Source organism: Nipponia nippon, unplaced genomic scaffold, assembly GCF_047370975.1.
Source record: "Nipponia nippon isolate SJK-2023a ecotype South Korea unplaced genomic scaffold, ASM4737097v1 scaffold_16, whole genome shotgun sequence".
Lineage (NCBI taxonomy): Eukaryota > Metazoa > Chordata > Aves > Pelecaniformes > Threskiornithidae > Nipponia > Nipponia nippon.
Genome location: NW_028262332.1, coordinates 2,427,622 through 2,447,181, shown reverse-complemented (window position 1 = coordinate 2,447,181; position 19,560 = coordinate 2,427,622). Strand labels below are relative to the sequence as shown.

Genomic DNA, 19,560 nt, shown 5'->3' with positions numbered 1-19,560 from the left:
TGCAGAGCCCCTGTGTGACCCAACACGTGTTCCCGGCACAGCATTTTATTCTTTATGTCCTTGTCCTCAGCAGAGGAGTCTGCGAGAAGCTGAAAGACAGGCTCCTACCTCGTTATCCACGCTCTCCGTGGCCATGCACTGGTTGTTGGCTAGCGTGGTGATCTCTCTGCTTTTGGGGGTTTCCATTCGACAGCTACAGAGGGGGACTTCCTGGAGACCATCGACTTCCATCGCTTCCGGACCATTGGAAAGACCTGGAGTACAGAAGACCAGTAAATCAACTCTGAAATTCTCTTCCAGGAGAAAGGATGCAGTCCGTCAACACCACCCATGTCCTGTGCCACCTTCCCATTCCACGCCCTGAAACGCTGTCAAAGCGTTATCTAAACCCTGTAAAAAAGACCCCTTTCTTACACCGGTTGGAGTTTGCAAAAGCACCCTGTACTTAGTTCTAAGTCCAGCCACACTACAGATGACTGTGCTGAAATCAAGAATAGTGAGTTAAGAATAGTTCACTCTGAGAAAACCTCAACAAGGAAAAGCAACGAGGAGGTACAGACTTTTATCAGCCCGTCTCTCCTCCCCACCTGCCCCACAACACTGTGCGCTGGCACCAGAACATTTGTAGGAAACCACCCGGAGCTGGAGATTTGAATAGTTAGTGGAGTGATAAATAGAAGTTTGTGCTTTCCTGATCTTCTCTATTTGCAGAGGCTTATTACACAGATGGGAAAACAAAATTCCTGGGACTATTTGGTCTCAGCCAACCAAGAATTACTTATTTTGGAAACAGAACAAACCAGGGAAAAGAAAGCAGCAAGATGCTCAGATGTCCTTGGCTTTTCCTCATCTCTTTCTCTCAGATTTTGAACGTTTTCAAACCTATTTAAAGGTGGCTAATGGCTTTTGAGGGGGCTCACCGGCAGGTGTGGGGGCACAGCATTAATGTTCTTGTGGCTTTTCTGGATTCCACTCAGTCACTGGGTTGCCCGTGATTGCAAAACACTGGCCTAACGACAAAGGGGTTGCTTTTAGTCCAACACTCCTATTCTAATTCTACACAGTCGTCACATCTCTTTGCAACGTTTTCATTACAGAAGCAAATCCTCAAACCTTTTCCTGTGGATTGGTTCACCCCGAAGTGTCCCAAGCTTTCCCTACCCAGGCCTGCTATGGGATTGAGTCCCAGCGAGAAGAAGCGTGCTGCTATTTTTTAAGCTTTTGAAAGAAGAGTTATTTTGCTGCAACGTTTCAAAGATCAGCTTCATTCCTGGAGGAGATTCCTCTTCAGCTGGCGAAGGCAGCACTCTGCCTGCAGCATCCTGCCCATGGCTACGACCCTATCAGCTGAGCACAAGGCCCTTTCATCTTGTAAGGAGTCTCCTTTAGCCAACAAGTTGCAAGACCAAGCCTAGAGAAGGGATGGGATATTTCAAGACATACAAGCAGAGGGAAAGTCCTTGCAGTTTTCATGTAAAATTCTGTCAGGATCTTAAAGGTTTAAGAGCTTTTTCTAGGACCACAAATCACAAAGCTCATTCCTTGCCTTCCAAGCTGTCACTTTCATAATCTGACATCCAGAGGCTCTGGTGAAAGCATCCCTCATCCATCCCGACCCTCCCTCGGTGGCGAACACTCCCACCCGCTCTTTGATGCGCCTCTATCAAAAGAGCCAGACAACCTTTGAAAGTGAGAGAGTGACGGGGGACAGACGGACGGATCCAGGTCAGCCAGGAGGCGCTGGATCCGAGGTGAGGTCAGCACTGGGAACAGCGGCAGGGGGTGAGCACCCAGGAACCTCTTCCCAGGGCTAACAAGAGGACCCTGGGGAGATGCTAAATCAGCACCCTCCGAGAAGGGAGGGGAGCTGCGGAGCGGGCCGGGGCAGCACCCTGGACCCCCTGTGGGCGTCCTCCCGAGCCAGCGCGCTCCACAGGCGCCGGGCTCCGCATCCCCGTCGCCATCGCCATCCCCGGGGCAGGGGGCGCCGGCTCCGCGGCCGGGCCGGGCCCCGCCGCCGCCAGGGGGCAGCCGGGCCCCCGCACGCCGCCCCGCTGCGCCCCGCGGAACAAAGCCCCGGCCCGGCCCCGGCGGGGCCCGGCGCCCGCTCACCTCCCGCCGGCGAGGAGAGGATCCCCTTCACCCGGAGATCCAGGGAATCCAGGGACACCTCCATGTACTCCATGCTGTTCTCCTGGCCGGGGCCCTCTCTGCCTCCCAAAGATGCTTTATAGGCTTCGGCACCTAGATGGAAACACATGCGTGTTTACACGGCTAAAAAAAAAAAATAATAATAAATAAATGGCGTGCAAGCACGTGCGGGTGTACAGGCCGTATTTAAGCGAGCAGGCTGTATGCAGGCTCCTCAGAGAGGCCATGAGTACAGATGCACATAGCATCATGAAAATGCAACATCTGGGCACATATGGCACAACTGATCGCTTATTTCCTTCCCTGTCCGATCAGACAGATTTGCCACTTCCACTTAGGTAGGTAACAACAACAACAAAAAAAAGAATAAGAGAGACAAAGAAGTTCTGCCTCTGAAAGGCACATCTGCCTGCTGCCGCACTGCATCGGCAGCAGGAGCTTAAATGGCACAAGGAAGGGATGAAACCAGGGCTCAGCGCACCCTCCTGCCTCCGACCTGCTGCGAAGGGCTCCCGGTACACTCCGGCCAGGCAGAGCGAACCGGCTAATCGTGTACGTCGTGAAGAGGACGAGACAGGTGACATTCAGCTTAATGGGAGGGGAAAAACATAAAAGCCAAGTTCTGGCTTTAAGTGAACAAAGCTGTTGCTGGGAAGAGATTGCGTGGGGGATCCCTCACTGGGAAGAGGTTGCATGGGGACCCCTTGGAGCCTCCGTGGGAATTGTCATCTCTTCGCACTCCCTTGGCTTCGCTTTCTCTCCTGGTTTGCTTCTCCCGCTCCAGCTTGGCCAAGAGACTTGCATTAGCCTGAAAGACTGGCTGCCACCTTTATTGAAGGGGTGGAAAACCAGTCTGCATCCGACATGAAGAATTAGCTATTTGCCCTGAAGGGGATCAATGGCCCCCGCTTCTTCTTGAGAAAGGGGCCGCCTGGGGAGGCAGAGGAGCAAGCCAGACGACTGACAAACCCCAGGCACAGAGCAGAGGCTGAAACATGGTCATGCTCAGCAGCAGGCACAAATCTGCTGATAAAAAAACGGCCTGTTTGCAAAGAATTAGCAAACACAGAAGAGTAAACTCTTTGATGGCATTGGATGTGTGAAACCTTAATAGCAAAGCTGAAGGCACAGCATCACTTCAGAGACTACCCACTTTTTTTTACCCATCTTGTTACCTTTCCTGAAGAAGAATAATCAGATCAAGCCTGCACTCCCGGTTCTCCCCATCCCACAGCTTTCAGAGGACAAAGGCCACTGAAACCTCCTTTTGAGTGCTGGGTAGCTTAGGTCAAACAAGAACGACCACCTGAACAACGTCCACACCATGAGATGGGCCAGAGGCAGCTAATTACAAACATTGTGGCGCTTTCGGAATAAGCAAAGACAACCTTCACATTCCATTCAGCTGGACAAACCTCCATACAAAAGCAACTGAGCATCGCTCTGGGGTGGTTCTTCCTTTCCCTTCTGCCTCTAACCACGCTCTCCGAGCTCATGGGACATGAGTCCACTAGGTCTTTTTTGGATACTCTAAAATAAAGGGAGTTCCTGAACTAAAAAATGCCAAGTATAAAGCCACCTCATATTTATTCTGCTGTTAACGTGTGCGCTCCAGCAGTTACCGCCAATGAGATGCAAATTCACACCCTGGTTTATCATACAGCCCATCCTTGTGAAGGAAGAGCGAGCTCTGCAGACAGCCACTGCCTTATGGGCCTCGGGTCCTTACCCCTCCACCTGGAAGGCTAATTTCTGTGTAGTTAAGGAACAAAACACGATTAGTTACCTAGCACACTGGCTTGTTTCTTTTTATTCCTCCGTCTCCTCTTGCGGGTGGGTTTCAGCCATGGACTGTCCGTCTTTCCTTTCCTCTTCAGCAGCTTCTTCTTGATGCTGGACTCCGAGCTCTGAATAACCAGAGAGGCCACGTGCATGTAAGGCATGTTGGTATCAGCGTCCCAGCAGTCCTTTGCGCCCATGCGAAAGAGCCTTCTCGCAGCTTGAGTTACGCGAGAAGGCCTTAAGGACTGGGAGTTTGAAATCAAGTGGTGCTAAGATGACTTTATAGCACCCAAAAGGAAACACAAGCACACGTGTGGGTGTATTTCCTGTCATTTCAATAGTGCATGCTTCACTTTCTCTTCCATGTAGGCTCTTACACCACACTCATCACAGGAGTAGCTGAGCACCTCCGCGCAGCAATGCAAGTACGCAGGCATGCGCGCGCTTTTAGCTTCTCCCCAGAAAAAGTTGGTTGTTGGTTTGTTTTTTTTTTTTTCCCCAAACTAAAATATTCACATTGCTCCACAGTCATGCTAGAAAATGCCGACAGAAATCTGCCTTGCACCTAAAGAGCCGCCTTACAGGGCTGGGACGGACCCTGGGGAATTGAACTCTACAGTAGCAGACCAGCCCCCTCCCCGACAAAGGTGCAGGGCATCACACCAGCACGGACTAATCACGCAGCAAATATTCAGACACACATATGATTCTAAACAAGATTTGGGGCTTGGTTTAAAAAAATACAGTAATCTGGGGTGGGTTTTCCAAGTCAACATTGAAACAGGGAATCAGGAACCCCAACCCTGTAAGGCAGTCTTCACAGCATCCATCATAAAATTCACGTTCAAACTGAAACTGCCAGCTCCTGATGCTTATCCATCTCCCCTCGAAGCCTATGAAAAACCTCCTGCTACCGTTAACAGCGGCTGGATCAGGCCCTACCTTCATGGCCTACCTTGAGAGGAAGCCGATGCTGCACCATGCCCTGTTATCACAGTGAACGAAGCCGGGCAAAGGGCTGAGCCTTGGCTCTCCGGGGCACCTCTACGGCGTGTCTACGCTGCCCCTGATAACCGTCCCCAAGCGTGGGCTCGGTTGTGCCCTGCCACGTGGCTTACACCAATTGCATCACACTGCTTGTGGGGGAGAGGTTTGCGTTCGAGCCAGTCTCTGTCTGGGGAACCAGCTGACTCACCAGATATGAGCAGAGCAAAAACCACCATCTAGGATGTGGAGATATGACTTGGGAGTTTGGACCTGACTGCTAGCTCAACCCTTGCTTTGAGCTAAGGCTACAGACTGGCCTCAGCTACCCAAGAAAGGGGCAGGCTACACAGCCCCTGCTGCTTGGTCCTCTCTGGCTCCTGTAGTGTCAGAGCACAAGGAACAAGACCCTAAAGAGCTTCACTGATTCACCTGGTACAGTCATTTCTACCTTCAGTTCAAAACTCAAGAAAATGAAGCCAAAAATTTTCTCAAGGTGACTGAAGAGTTGGGTTGCCTTAAATGCTGGCTCCTCAACTTGAGGTGCTGTGGAAAGGGAGCAAAATTTTAAAGGAAAGTGGAGGGTAGGGGACAGAGACAACCAATAAACAACAATTTAAATAAAAATAAGGTTCTCTTCACCAGCCATCTAAAAATCACCAACAGCTGGTGAAAGTCTTGCCCTAGCACTAAAGAGACAACCTCCTAGGGAGAGCGTCTGTTTGCCTGTGTGCTTTCTTATGTCTCCCTGATAAGAGCTGCCGGCTCGTCCGGAACCGTGAGGGGGCATGTCAAGTCAGTGTGAATTGAGGCTGTGGGCTGGGCCAATGGATTTATGAACAACTCCACCTGGGCTCCGAAAAGGCTTCAGGTGCTGAGCTTCAGGTCGTAAAGAAAACATTGCTGGCTCCTACCACTTGCTAAGTCTCCATCTGAAGAGTTTAAGCACCCTTAAATATTTCTACTAACATTCAAATGATTAAAAGCAGTCAACACCTTGTTGAAAACAATAAACAAAAGCCCATTAATTAGCATCAGAAAGCAATTAATTGTATCACAGATCAGGGTTAAGCACCTTGTGGAAAACAATACTCTCTGTGTGGGTGGTTTCAGAGAGCGAGTTTTGTCAGAGAGACATGAAACTACATTGCTTCTCTCTCTCTCTCTCTGGCAGCAGTGCAGAGGGGAAATTATTATCAACAGGACAAAGGCTGAAAGACGAATTTAGCAGCCAGGCTTACCAAGTCAGACTCATCTCCATCTTCCTCCTCCTCCCCAGACTCTCCAGACTCCTGTTCCTCCTCAGACTCGCCATCATCAATCTGCAGCCACCATTTGCCCAAGAAGAAAAAGAGTCAGTCAGGTCAGGTCTCTCAAAGCAGGGCACCCCCCACCATCCTGCTGCGCCCAGCACCAGCCTGCATGTGCACCAACAGAATTTCCTCTCCAGGACAAGAACTCCAAGGCTGTTAATGCACGTCATGGTACATCCACGAAGACGGTACGGGGAGGGGGGGGGGAATCAACCCCAGAAGAAAGTTTTCCAACCAAATCTTAACTTCTGTGATTATCCAGAAACAGCCTCATGTCTACACTAGGTATCATGATTTGGGAAAAAATGAACTAAACCAACGTTAGTGCTTTACCAGTCTGTTACAAGCAAGATTAGGAAAAAATCTCTTGCTGGTTCAGTGAATCCCATAACTAAATGCGGGGCAAGTTCTGCATGTATACTGGGCCACAGACTTATGGAGCAAGGCCGAAGCTGGGGGGTAGGTGGGGAGACTCTCACGAGTGCAATGGGGAGCAGAAAATGGTCATCAAAAAGCCTCGCTTCCACTGCTGTGCTTTCTGCCATCTTGCAGGCTAAGAAAACCTAGAAATTGCCTCAACTTGTGCCACTCCTACCCCATGCATACAAGCGGTGTCCCATCCCACTCCTTCAAGTCCTGCACAGGGCATGTGAATACCTTTCTGGCGTTGTCTGCATCGGATGCGCTGTCTTTAGAGGTCCTGTTATCATCTGCAGGAAACACAGCTGCCTGTTCTGCTCCGTGATCATCCTCCTCCTCCAACTCATCAGAGTCTTCCTCTTCAGAGTCTACATCTATGCTTTCCCCGTTCACGTGAGGGCTGGCATCACCCAGGTCCTTTTCACTCTGGAAGTCGTCCAAGCACACAAGCCACAAAGACAACATCAATTCACCGGACAGAGCAGCTGAATCCATCCCACTCTGTGCTAGGAGCCTCAAAGCTGCCAGGGGCTGGCTTTAAAGCTGCCAGGGGCTGGCTGTATGTCCCTCCAGAGCTCTTACATGCTGCCAGCAAAGCCAGCCTGAGAGCCTGCCGTGTGTCACCTAACCCTGTCGACCCGGGGAACGAGGAGCCAGGAGGAGTCGTTCCAGACTCAGGGTTGTACAAGGCGTTCAGGGGAGGAGGGCTGCTGGGCAGGAGCCTTCAGACAGACCCCTGCAGTCTAATTCAAACATGGACGGGCAGCTCCACCGTGGCATACCAAGGGTGCAAGAAGGTTTCTAGGGAATGGAAAGGGAAGTTAAATCAGAGAGAGGGATTTTCACTCCACTCCATGAAAGCCTAGCACTGTTTTCCTTGAATGCAAAGACCAAAACTGTAGGGCACGGGTTGCAGCAAAAGCTGAATTTGATCAGGAGTGAGTCCCTGTCTAAAGCTTTTTTATGTAACCGGTTGTTTTGCCGTACAGCCTCAAGCGGCAACACTAGACAGTTACCTTGAGGACTCTGAAACAAAAAGGTTACCGCATGGGGTATACTTGAAATCTCTCCAGTTCCACAGGACTCATGGAACAGAAGGGAAACATTCACTGGAAAAGGTCTGTTTAAGAGTTGGTATCTGAACAGCTACTCTCAAAGAGCCATTTTCAAAGCAGCAAGGCTGCTACGGGCATGATGCTGTCACCAGAGAGACGATGTAGACTCAGAATGGAAGATGCTGACAGCAACAAGCCAGCACGTTCCTGCACCTACGCGTGGCGTTGGTGCACCAGGACAAGGGAGGTGTATGGTGATGCCCACACATGTCCAGTGGGCTCAGTGCTCCCCTCACCTTGGCACCCGCAGAGGAATGAGTTATGCTCTTAAACATCTCAATCATTGTTCTCTGTTTTAACACTTTGGTCTTTTTCTTGGGAACCAGGCTATAGGTTCCCATTCTCCGTTTTTTCTTCCGAGATACTGCAGCAGCTGGAAAAGAGAACCAAAAGAAACCCAAAGTTTGCTCAGGAACAAAAAGAAGGCGGCATAGAGAGCAGAGGCTATACTGGGGGAAACCACATTTGAGGGCACGATCTGAGAAAAAGGCTTCCCACTCCAACTAATTTATTTACAAGTCAACCAAAAGATGACACACACACACAAAGAGCTTTCTGCCAGTGCTGCAAACCCACCCAAATTCTGAGTATCCTCTCCACTCTTTTGCTGGCCCCTGCATCACCATACACCGTATCGAATCCTTAAATTAGCCTGCGTTTGGCAGTATTGCTGATGCCATAGGAGGCTGAATAGAATCCAACTTGCTCAAATAGATACTGCAAGGCTAATAATACCAACTTACAATGAAAGCGATCATACAGTAACTGAGAAACACACAAGGAAAAGGTACCTTAAATAAAGAGCTGTTTGCCATTGAACCTCATGTCACACCTACTAGGGAAGGTGGTTTGACTCCTTTCACTACCTTGATTGGGTCTTAATTTGTTAAGTCTCTCTCCTGGCCTTCTAATCAAATCAGCCATCACACCTCACTGCCTGGTGCTGTCTTTGGTGAATACACATACACATACACACACATCTGAGAGGCAGGTGCTGTTAGGAATTTTAACTCTGTCCTTTTTACCCGTCTGCGACTTCGTGGTGGCCACATAGCTCTGGTTCTGAGGTAGTGACTGGTGAAGGCCCGGGAGAGAGGGCAACGGCAACGGCTTCCCAAACTCCAGGATGTTTTTGTTGCCTTCCTCCTTGGATTCTTTTTGATCTCTGCTGTCTCTCCCATCTTTGGGGTCTTTACTTGCATGCTGGAAAAAAAAATGCAGTTAAATTGAGCCTTTGCATTTAAAAAAAAAAAAAAAAAAGAAAAAGAAAATAAATTTAATTCCTTTCTCTCAAACATAATCACTTTCATTTGGAGATAGGACCACACATTCAAAGCAAAAAGCACGCAGCCCCTCCTCTAGGACATAATGTTACTTTGCCTAAAGACTGCAAGAACACTCCCAGCTCCTTCACTTGTTGAAGGCTGTTGCCTTTGCCGGTGAGAGGCTACCTCGCAGAGGCAGCGCGGCAGGTCCAGAGCAACTGCAGATAATGAAAAGGATCAGACACTATTTACACAGGCATTTGGCTGGCTCCAGAGAAGACAAATGAATGCAACAAAAGCACCTATTCCCTGAAACAAGCCCCGAGTGTGGCTGTCACATCAAGCACGCAGAGAACAGTCTTGCAGAGATGTTTCAGAAGAGCAGGCAGCAACGGGAAGGGATCCTTCCTTTTGGACAGCATTTGGCACAATCGAGGCTTCGCAAAGGCTGCCGTCTCCCACCTCTAGCCTAGCACACAACAAAACATGAGCAAAGAAGATATTTGCCTGAGATTGTAGGTTCACCTACAGTGCTGCCACTGCCGCAGCAAACACCTGCCCGAGCTTACCTTAAACCAGCCAGCACAGGTACAGCCGACCTAACTGTTGCAACACCAAACACCGGGCAGGCTACAAGCTCCGACGGAAAACCTGATCAAGCTCAACAGAATTTCGTAGTCGCTCCTGCACTCCCTGTTGCCGGAGCCAGGCTCCCAGGCCCCAAGGCAGCTTGCACCCGCTCCGATTTGAGCTCGTACTCAATGCAAAGTCTCATTCAGCACCTTCGGGCGTGAAAGCAGGGTTCCTATAGCCCCGTGTCCCCCCGCACTGCACCTTTTGCAGCAACCACTGTAATAGCAGAGAGCGGGGTAAATGCTGCAGGTCGGTTTTGACATCTTACACTGGAATTGCCCTCTTACGTATTTAACGGATGACCCAGCCGCATCCACACCTCTCCATACATCTGTCCGCTCAACTGTCAAGTAGGAGGCAGGTTTGGCAGAGATGCTCCAGAAAACCAAGAGCACAGTTAGCAGATTACAAGCTCTGCGGTGGCAATGTTTTAGCGCTGCTCCACTTGCAGGAAAATGCTTCTTATGGGACTTGTGAAGCAACAGCTGATATACCAAAAAAGAAAGAGGAGTCCAGGCAAAAGAAAGAAAGGGAAAAAAAGCAGCGAGCAACAAAACCACTCTTTATAGTCCAGGTTCAGATAGGCATGCTGAGACACTGCTTTCAAGTACGGTGACCTTGTGAACAAATGGGGAAGCGACCGATTCTCCTAATTATGGCTCTGCCATGTGCACGCCGCTGGCAGAAAGCGAGGACGTGGTTGCAGACAGAAAAGCTATAATGATAATCAAAAATGACCTGCATAAAGAGGCCATCAAATTGCCAATGATTCCTGCATCAAGCCTGTAACTTATGGCTGAATTGCCACATCTTTTCTTAAAAGCCATCTAGTCTTGGATTAACAATTTCAAAGACTACAAATCTACCATATCCTTTGATACGTTGTTCCAACGCTTAATTGCTCTCACTGTCAAATAATTAAATGCATTATGCTTTTTCAACTAAATTAAAAAGCCTTGTATCATCAGAAATTCTCACTCCAAGTAGATTCTTATGGACTATGATCAACTTTTTTTTTTTTTTAAACTTTCTCCTCAGTAAGTTTAATAGAACAAGCAAATGAAGTGTCCATAGGATGATTTACTGGACATTGGATCACTCCAGAGACTGCTCCCAGTTGTTCTACCCCTTAAAAAATGTACGTCAGGAGAGCTGGGCACAGTATGCCAATAATAGTCTCAACAATACTATTTATACCTCTTAGAAGTCTCTAGTTTATAGATGTAAAGGTTAACGGTAACTCTTGGCTACAGGATTGTTCTGAGAGCTCCCAAATCCCCTGGAACATCCACTGCTTTCTGTTTTTAACTTAAAATTAGAAAAATGAGCTTGGGAGAGGCAGATCTGATGCAGAGCTGCCTGCAACAAGTGGACATAAGGGCTGCATTTTTTGTCCTTTGAGTGCAGGTTCTTGCAACTGGTCTCTGATAAAATGTGCTGTTACTCCCAAACATCAAGAATTCGCATTCAGACCATGCCAGACTGTTTGGAAGAGCATAATCAAATTTTAAATGAAAAAGTAGTACGTTATTAGCTTGGGGTTTTTCTCTCCCCCTGTAATTACAATACAGAAATAAATTAAAAATCTTCAATAGGGCTGTATGACAACTGTTAAATGTGACTTTTTCATGGCAATTCTGGTAAAACAGTTTTTAAAATCAAATTAAGCCTTGTGAGATCTGGATTATTACTTGGAGGCACATGCAGCAATGCTAAAGAACAAGAACTCCCGCAGAGAGGTGACCAGATCTCTCCGGAAGCCGGATGGCACGGGAAGCTGAGCAGGCCAGCAGTAAAACATACATATACATACATACATACATATATATATTTCACACACGTATATAAATATTCTTAAATCTAAGGATTGTAATAAAAAGGATCAGTAAAGACTTGAAAGCACTCGTATACTCAGTCCACACACAGTTTTCTCACCATCTTTCTCCATTCTTAGCTAGACAAAACAGTACATCTTTGCTGTTCTTATCAAATTTTACCCTTCCAGCAGGTAGAGTGTTTAGTGGATGAAACTTTATTCTCTTCCCCTTTCTAATGTCTCTGAATTCTGCCAGTTCCTTAACTCAAGCCTGTAGGTACAGCCCATCCTGGTCTACACTGAGCTCTTATACTCTGCTCTACCTGCTTCAAGTTTAAACACTCCCAGAAAAGAGGCTTTGCTAATCTAGCACACGGGTCTGCTGGGATACTTCTTCTTCCTTAAAATCTCATCAGGCTAGCTAGGAGCCGGTTCCAGCGTACCCGGGCCCTTCCTCGCAAAGATGTTCTGCATCCTTCGCTGCCCAGGTTACAACTGGCACCTCTCCGCTGAGGAGAGCGGGCAGGCTCCCATAAGAGAAGCAAAGGCAAAAGATGGACTGTGCATTTGGGAGTGGGGCGAGCGGCTGCTAGACTACTTGGGGCACAACAGACTCCTATCAAAGCAAAACGGAAACAAAAAATGACAGTGATCCATTTAAACACAAAGCTCACAGACCCACCTGCAAACCCCAGCGCCATCAGAGGACTTCTGAAAATGCCACACATCCCACTTCGCTCCAGCAAGTTTCCTGCTAGGGAAAAGGCTGTCCCAAGGAAACCTCAGACGAAGGTTTCTCCTGCAGAACAGGCAGGGCAGGCGGAGCAGCTGCCTCCAGCGCTGCCACTTCATGCCCCAGCCCGGGGCTGGAGGACTCAGCTCTAAGCCACCTCCGTGGGCTACGTGGTCACTGGCACAGCTCATTGCAATTAATGCTCCTGTCACGTGCCACCTTCTTCCACCTTCATGATGGATGGGTTCCTCCTGCCCTCCCCACTCCTAGCACAAGGCATGGCATCAAGCAGGTATCTATAAAACTGCTTGCAGCCCAGTATCCATCCAAGCAAACTCCCGCTTCTTGGCTTACGGCCTCTCTTGCCTCCCCCCAGCAGAGGACACTCGTGCTGGCAAAGCACAAAGGAAGGGGGTTGCAAATAGGAGGTGCTTCAGAGACCCCAACGGAGCTGGTCGCTAGTCAACAGCTACTCATCCATTTTGCTGGGACAAATCCCAACACGTTCCTGCTTTGCTTCCTGAAGATCCAAAGTCCTCCGCTAAAGGTGGGAAATGGCAGACTGGCAATGCTGGAGCAGAAGCGACCACGCCAGGAAAGCGATGCATGGCTTCAGTGATCTGTTGGGCACGGACCAACTAACTTAAATAATAAGTAAGAACACTAACGAGGGTACGCACGCTTTGACCTGCCCGCATTTTTAACTAAGCAGTCTCCTCTGCTCAGAAACCAGGTGAAGATCATCCTCCTTCACTTAAACCAACATACGTTCAAGAAAGGAGAGCTGCTTTCATCTAACACCTACATGGACTCCACTGCAAACAGCAAAATTAGAGGTGAGAAGCGCTATTCCTGACCCCAAATAAAAAATCCATTGCTGTATGTTATCCCTGTCCAAAATGGCCATGGTCTTTTTCTTTTTCCCCCAGTTGTACTGGGATTTTTATCAGTCAAGCACAGTTCTGTTTTCATCTACAGATTTAGAGAAATTCAGCGAGGAGAATCCCATGCAAAGGCAACTCCAGGATGCAGTTTGAGCTCCTTGTGTTCGCACGGTGTCCTAACCACCACACGCGTGGACCACTGGAGGCCAAGAAAGGACCAAAAATGACAGAGGAAGAAACTGCATTGCTGATGTCTTCATTTTTCGCAGCTTCTCATGTGGTATCAGCTCATCCTAAGCAAAAGGCTGTAAAGGCACTATTTCATGTTGGGCGTTGCAAGGAATAGTCAAGAAGCTGAAGACAGCTATTTCAAGGCTCAGGCCAATGTTCCCAAGATCCATGTGTATGGAAACAGCAAAAATGGGACCACAACTATATCTGACACCATTGTGAGAAAAATAGTCAAGAAAACTGCTTAGACAGGGACAAGGACACAATATTTTATGTGTTTATAAAAATTAAACTCAAGTGCTTTCTACATTTTAATGGGATCGACCATGTTTCTATTAATGGCTCAGAAGTCCCCTACAGCAGCAAGGAGAAGTTACTAAAAATGGCAAAAGACGGAATATCCTCCTTTTTTTTTTTTTTTTCATTCCAAAAGCGAATATACAGAACAAACAAACCTTACTAATTAAACCCCACATTGGCTCAACAGACCGCACACAGCATTCTTCCCACAGCCCAGCCATTAAGAGGTCTTTCCGTTACCAAAGCAAGCAAGCTAGCAACGACCGAAGAGAAACCAGAGCAGAACTCCAGCTGTCTGTTGGTGCAAGGACACTGGCAAAGGTCCTGCAGGTCCTGCTTTGGAGCAGGGCAGCTTTGAAGAGCACTGCTGAAGGACTGCCGTTCGCTCTTGACACCTGAAACCATCTCCAGCTTAGACATACAAGCTGTTTTATTTCTTTTCTTTTATGGACTTTCATCTCTGGCACGGTATGAGCTCGAAACCAAAGCCAACTAGCCAGGAGGACTAAACTAACTGCCACTGTCACCGGGCAACACGGCAGCTGTCACAAAGCAACCCTCTTCTCTCCATCCATCAGTCGGATGCGGAGGGGTAACGAGATTTGTACCAAGGGGCTGCCTTTGAACAGCACAAAGCAGCAGCTCCCAGGGGTATCTGCCTCTAACAACTGGTGAATGATATTTAAGCAAGCAATACCAGTCTGCTACAAAAAGTTTATCACAAGCAGATGACGGTGCCCGTGGTGCTACTCTCCCTTTCCTCTGCTGCTGCAGTATTATAGTTTTCACTACTGAATTTCACCACAGCTGCCGGGGGATCCTGACCCCTGGCTAAGCCCTACCTTGGAGCAACAAAAAAAAACCCTGCAGGGCTTTGGTCTTCATCTAGATCAGACAAGCTGTAAGGCTGATCCACCTATTAACACCCTTTTATCTGCTGATTAACACGTGCCCATTTAGAAAAGCAATTCCAGTGTGACTTGATTGCAATTGCACTGATTTGTGTGCAGTCACATATCTGCATAAAATCATAGGGGTTTAGGCTGCCAGGCAGACTGTGCTAAACCAAGCTACAAACCTGCATTTAATGGGTTTCAGGACCAGCATCGCTCAGAGGTGTGGATGCTGCCAGGTCAGGAGAGACCCCGCTCCTCCTCCCTGTCCCCTCCTAGATCAAGCAGCCAGAGGGAAGGGAGCATCACACATCAGTCAAAACGAACCAGGGTAGCTGAAGCCGGTTTCGATAGCAAGCCTCCTGACAGAAACAGGCCTGCTGGGGACCGGGGACTGGGACGGTTTTTTCTGCGGGCTGTGGTCGGCAGCTGGGGCAGCCACCTTCAGCCAGTGCGGCCGTGTCAGCAGCGCGAGCGCAACCAGTTAAATACGAAATTAAGAGTACTGCACAATATACATCCACTTTCTACCTCCCTCTGCAGTAAACCCTCTATATAAGGTGTCCAGTGGTAGTCTATGGCCTCGTCACTCCTGAAGATTTCCCATAGGGGATATTTAACTCTGGCCAAGCTCACACACATGGACTTCACACTTTAAGTCCGCTCGTGCACACCTGGGTACCCCTCTGGCGAGGGTCCTCGATGGGCACCTTCTAGGTTAGACAAACTCATAGCAGCACCTGCAATCAGGTGGAGAGCTCTATTTCACTGTGCCCTGTACTCCTCCTTTTACTTATTCCCCCCCACAAAGAGACAATATCCCCATCCCCATTAGGACCTGCCCTTTCTTTCGAGTTTTCTGCACATCAGAGGGTCTGAGCCTGCTGAGCAATCCCAGATGCTTGCAAACCACCAACTGCCACCTGCCTGGCCCCAAGAGATGAACACAAGACGTTCTTAGGCCAGGAGCTCCTGCAGAGCAACCCACGGACCACGTCAGCACACCGCCGCAGTACTGCTGGGCACTGACACGGAAAATAATACTTTACAGCAACATCAACACCTGTGTGCACACAGAAAGAAAGCAGCTTACCAGTCCTGGGATAAGACATTTAGTGACAACGCTGCTTATAGGTATAGTTTGATGAATATTGGTAGAAACACCAACATAAGCAAAGCGTCTTCGGCTCCAAGCTCCTCCTGTCTGCCCAGGGTTTGTCTCCCCCAGTTAACACTGGTACCCTACATTTTGGGCTCACACTGTGAAGCACGCCGAGATACTAATTTCACAGATTTTTGCCCTCTTTCTTTTGACAGTTCAGTTCCCCTGACCCTGTCCTCTGCACGGCATAAAAATATACCACAAGAGACACACACCTCAAACTACAGCCTTGTGCTCACCAAGTAATGAACAGAAACATAACTCGGGATTCCCAGCTCAGCCATCTGCTCTTCCTATCTCAAGAGATGGCTATGGGATGCTTTCACTACCTATCATCCTTTATCCCTTCCAGATATGTCTTAGTGACGTGATGAAAACCCAGAAACTCCAGTTTCTGAGCAGGAGGGGCCTTCTCCAAGCTCAGGACACATACACACACACACACACACTTGCCTGGTCCTGGAAACTTCTGGGCTCTTAATAGGGTTGTAAATGGATTAAGAAGGAAAGAAATAAATTCTTCTAAAGGTGCAGCATTTGTGTTACTGGACTAATCAGAAGGGGAGCAGAAATGATGCTGTCAACAACTCTTCTGAGGTCTCTGTTCAAAAACCACCTTAACATGCGACAACATCAATTAAAATTGTCACCTGTTTCAGATTCAGCTTCGATCCCAATTCAGGAAGCAACTCCTAAACAGAGAAAAAGCTGGTTAAATTTGTGAGAAAATTATTTTCTTCCTTTCAAAGACCAAACCACATGTGCAGGAAAAGGCTACCAAGGTCTCCTGACAACTATTAGATTACAGAAAATAATTTTTTGGCCCCAGTGGGTTTCTGCAGGAGCCGGGGCGAATAAATGTTTATACTTTGCAGGCAACAAAATACCTTCCTCCCCGCCTTCTCCCAGGCACCGCATGTCTGCAAGAACAGTCTACCAAGAAAACAACAATGCTCTAAAAAATATTAGCAAAGAAAACAACTGTGTCCTGTAACATTAACTTCTGGGTGATTTCCACAATTTATTTCCCGGAATGCAGCACCTGCTATCACGGGGCTTTGAAGGGGAAAAGGTGTGAACGTGGAGGCTGGTGCATGAGAAGTTCCTGCAATGCTGTGCTGATGAGCCTCTTATAAGCAGCTCAACAAAGAAATAATCAGGATAGAAAAATGACAACTAGCGAGGACTCTGCTACTCAAAAGAAAATAGCATGTAAATTTGAGAGACAATGGGAAAAAATTAGGTAGTAATTATCAGGAAGGCTGAACAAAACAGATGTTTTATTGTCTTGCAGAAATGAGATCAAATCTTGGGTTCACATTCAGATGCAGAGGCTTGAGTGGAGAACATGGGAATGGCCTCTCCTCACCACCCTTCCCGGGAATTTTGGTTCTCTCCCTATTTTAAGCCCAAGGGAAATGGCCAAGGCCCTGAGGACAGGCTATGCTCTCTCTGGACTGGCCCAACGACTGCAGGCTTTGGGACTGAAGCCGCTGTTACTGTGTGAGCAAACAACCAACAGCAGCTTCACAGCAACTCCTGTAACGCAGCGCTGCAAGCATTCGCAAACGTTTACACGCAGCTTTCTAGAGACAAACCTTGAAGCCCAAGGGGTTGCATAAAAATATTCTTTTGATGTACCATAAAATATGAATGAGGAAAACACTCCCTCCTAACCCAGCAGTCGTCTTTTAGAAGGGAATTACTTCTTTCAATTGCTCAGTCCCAAGGGATCTCTCCCTGTCAAATTCCACAAGGGTCTGGGGGTTTGCCCGGCCTAATTTAAGAGCACAACACGCTGCTGGAGAAAAGCTGCGAGGCAGTTTTGGTTGTAAAGCCTTGTTTGGGTAAGAGACAGCCTTATGTGAGACTTTCATCAGGCTGCATGTATTGCATCTGGGCTTCCCCGCTTGCTCGCCAGAAAACACAGCAGAAGCGCGAGAGCATTCAAATGCAATCAGGGGAAGACAGAGGGGAAATTAGCGGTTTGGGAGAATGGTTGGGAAATCATGGCAGGCGTGGTTTCTGCCCTGCTATTGAGGCTGGGTGCCCAGGAGGTTTGTAATCTTGATGTGCTCTTTGGACTCCCACCTGCTTCCGGAGGCACAGGTGGTGCCGCAGCCAAGGGCACCTTTCCCCATCTGTGGCTGGCGAGGTGCCACCCATCTTTTTTTTTTTTTTTTCTCTCTTCCCCTGCTCCAGACCACAGCAATTCACAGCTTTGAGACCTTCGTGTCATATTACTGCTGTGCTGCAACATGTGGGTGACATCTGAGGATCACATTGCATTTGCTGGTCCGTAATATGCTGGTAGCTAACAGCAATCCATTGCACCAACCTTTACAAAGCTGCAGCAGCTTCCCAGTTATTTCTGGGCGTGACTCACATTGCCAAGCAGGGCTCGCAATCCTTTCCTTGACCTAGGTGCAGGATACCTACAGGCCAGTCTCTCTCCATCACCAGACATAGCACAATGAGAGGATCTAGCTCATTGTAGCTAAATATAAAGCGTCACAGGGCTGGAGACCAAGTGCTCACAGTGGAGGTCTGCCTGTTCCGGTATCTCTTCCCTACCTTTGGCAAAAGAACCAACAAAATAACCAAAAGAACCAAACTTGGCCAGTGACAAATGGCAGGCCCATTTCTGTTCACCCTACTATAACATGAATGCACCAGATGACTTCACATCTCCTTTTGCCTCGTAAAAAAAAAAAGGCAGAGCTCTGTTTTATTAAGTGATGGTAAATCCACCCCTAAGGATTCTGGAGTGAAGATTTCTGAACAAGTTGCGTTACTGCAGGCAACATACAGAGAGAGAGAAAACATCATCTGGTTTACTACTATAATGATTTGGCAATGCAATCAAGTTGCCTAACATCTCAGCTTCTTGACAGCTTCTAAGCTTAGGAGAAGCCTCAAGTTAACATGCTATGCCTAATTTCCTTTGGGTCGAACTTATAAGAAATCTAATTTGTTTCACAAGCAGCTCTGGATTTCAGCAGACAGCTGATGAGCAATATAGCCAAGAGAGAAAGGCCATTTAGTGTCTCGCATAGATCTGCTGGAGAATGTAATTGATCAATTATATATTTAGAAACACACTGGGGAAGAGAGCTGATGGTGGCCATGCGACTCTATCATCATCAGTCCACTCAGTGGGACACCTCCGAATTACACGCGTTCCCGTGCAGCAAGGTGTCCCTCTCATGCACTCAAAGAAAGCGAAGAGCAATCGCAGCAGCAGCAGCACTGACTGCTGGGCATATACATTACCAGGCTAGGGGTGGGTTTAGGCATTGTCTTCCGTGCTCTGTGGACCTTGACTTCAGTGTTAGCAGCGGTGGCTTTTTTAGCATCCATGTCCTTACTGCCCTCCCCGAGCTTGGTTGGCATCGTGGCTTGCATCTGAGAAAAGGAGCCCATAGTTCTCCCTTTGCTTGCTCCTCCTGGAAGGGTTTTTGCAGCATGGCCGGTGAGAGAAGCAAAGGTGCTGGTAGTCCTTAGAGGTTGCTCCTGTGCCATCTGCTTGGTTAGAATATATCCATTGCTCCCTGTTACAGAAGTCTGTGTGAAGTCATTAGCTTTCATATGGTTTTGCTTCCCACTTTCGCCATCTCGTTCAGAAATGCCATTTTCTGCTATCCTATTTAATTTAGTACTAGAGTCCTGCTGGCTCACTTTCGTATTGTCCTGAGTGTTTTTAGCTGGGTTTGGGTGGCTACCAGCTTCGCTGTGCTCACAGGAACCGTTGGTTTCACCATCTACTGCCATTTTTGGTTCCCCCGCTTGCTTTTCTGTAGCACTTTCATCTGCAGCCATGGCATTAAACCCTGGAGAAAGAGGGAGGATAAGGAGGAAGAGAGGAGAAAGACAAGGGT

The 19,560-nt window shown here is 48.2% G+C and overlaps 1 protein-coding gene across 16 annotated transcripts in view; it reads right to left on the bottom strand.

Annotated features, from left to right (window-relative positions):
* The window catches only part of EHMT1 (euchromatic histone lysine methyltransferase 1), a 121,575-nt gene that overhangs the window by 30,634 nt on the left and 71,381 nt on the right, over nt 1-19,560 (bottom strand). For 14 of the 16 annotated variants that reach the window (XM_087753177.1, XM_087753186.1, XM_087753180.1 and 11 more), the window contains 9 exons: nt 18,956-19,512; nt 16,333-16,374; nt 8,791-8,968; nt 8,002-8,138; nt 6,888-7,076; nt 6,159-6,239; nt 3,938-4,058; nt 2,113-2,244; nt 109-254 (listed from right to left, as the gene is read on the bottom strand). In XM_087753177.1, coding sequence (XP_087609303.1) covers nt 109-254; nt 2,113-2,244; nt 3,938-4,058; nt 6,159-6,239; nt 6,888-7,076; nt 8,002-8,138; nt 8,791-8,968; nt 16,333-16,374; nt 18,956-19,512 — 1,583 coding nt within the window. The remainder of the gene's footprint in view (nt 1-108; nt 255-2,112; nt 2,245-3,937; nt 4,059-6,158; nt 6,240-6,887; nt 7,077-8,001; nt 8,139-8,790; nt 8,969-16,332; nt 16,375-18,955; nt 19,513-19,560) is intronic. The other 2 variants (XM_087753178.1, XM_087753188.1) reach the window with 1 other exon arrangement.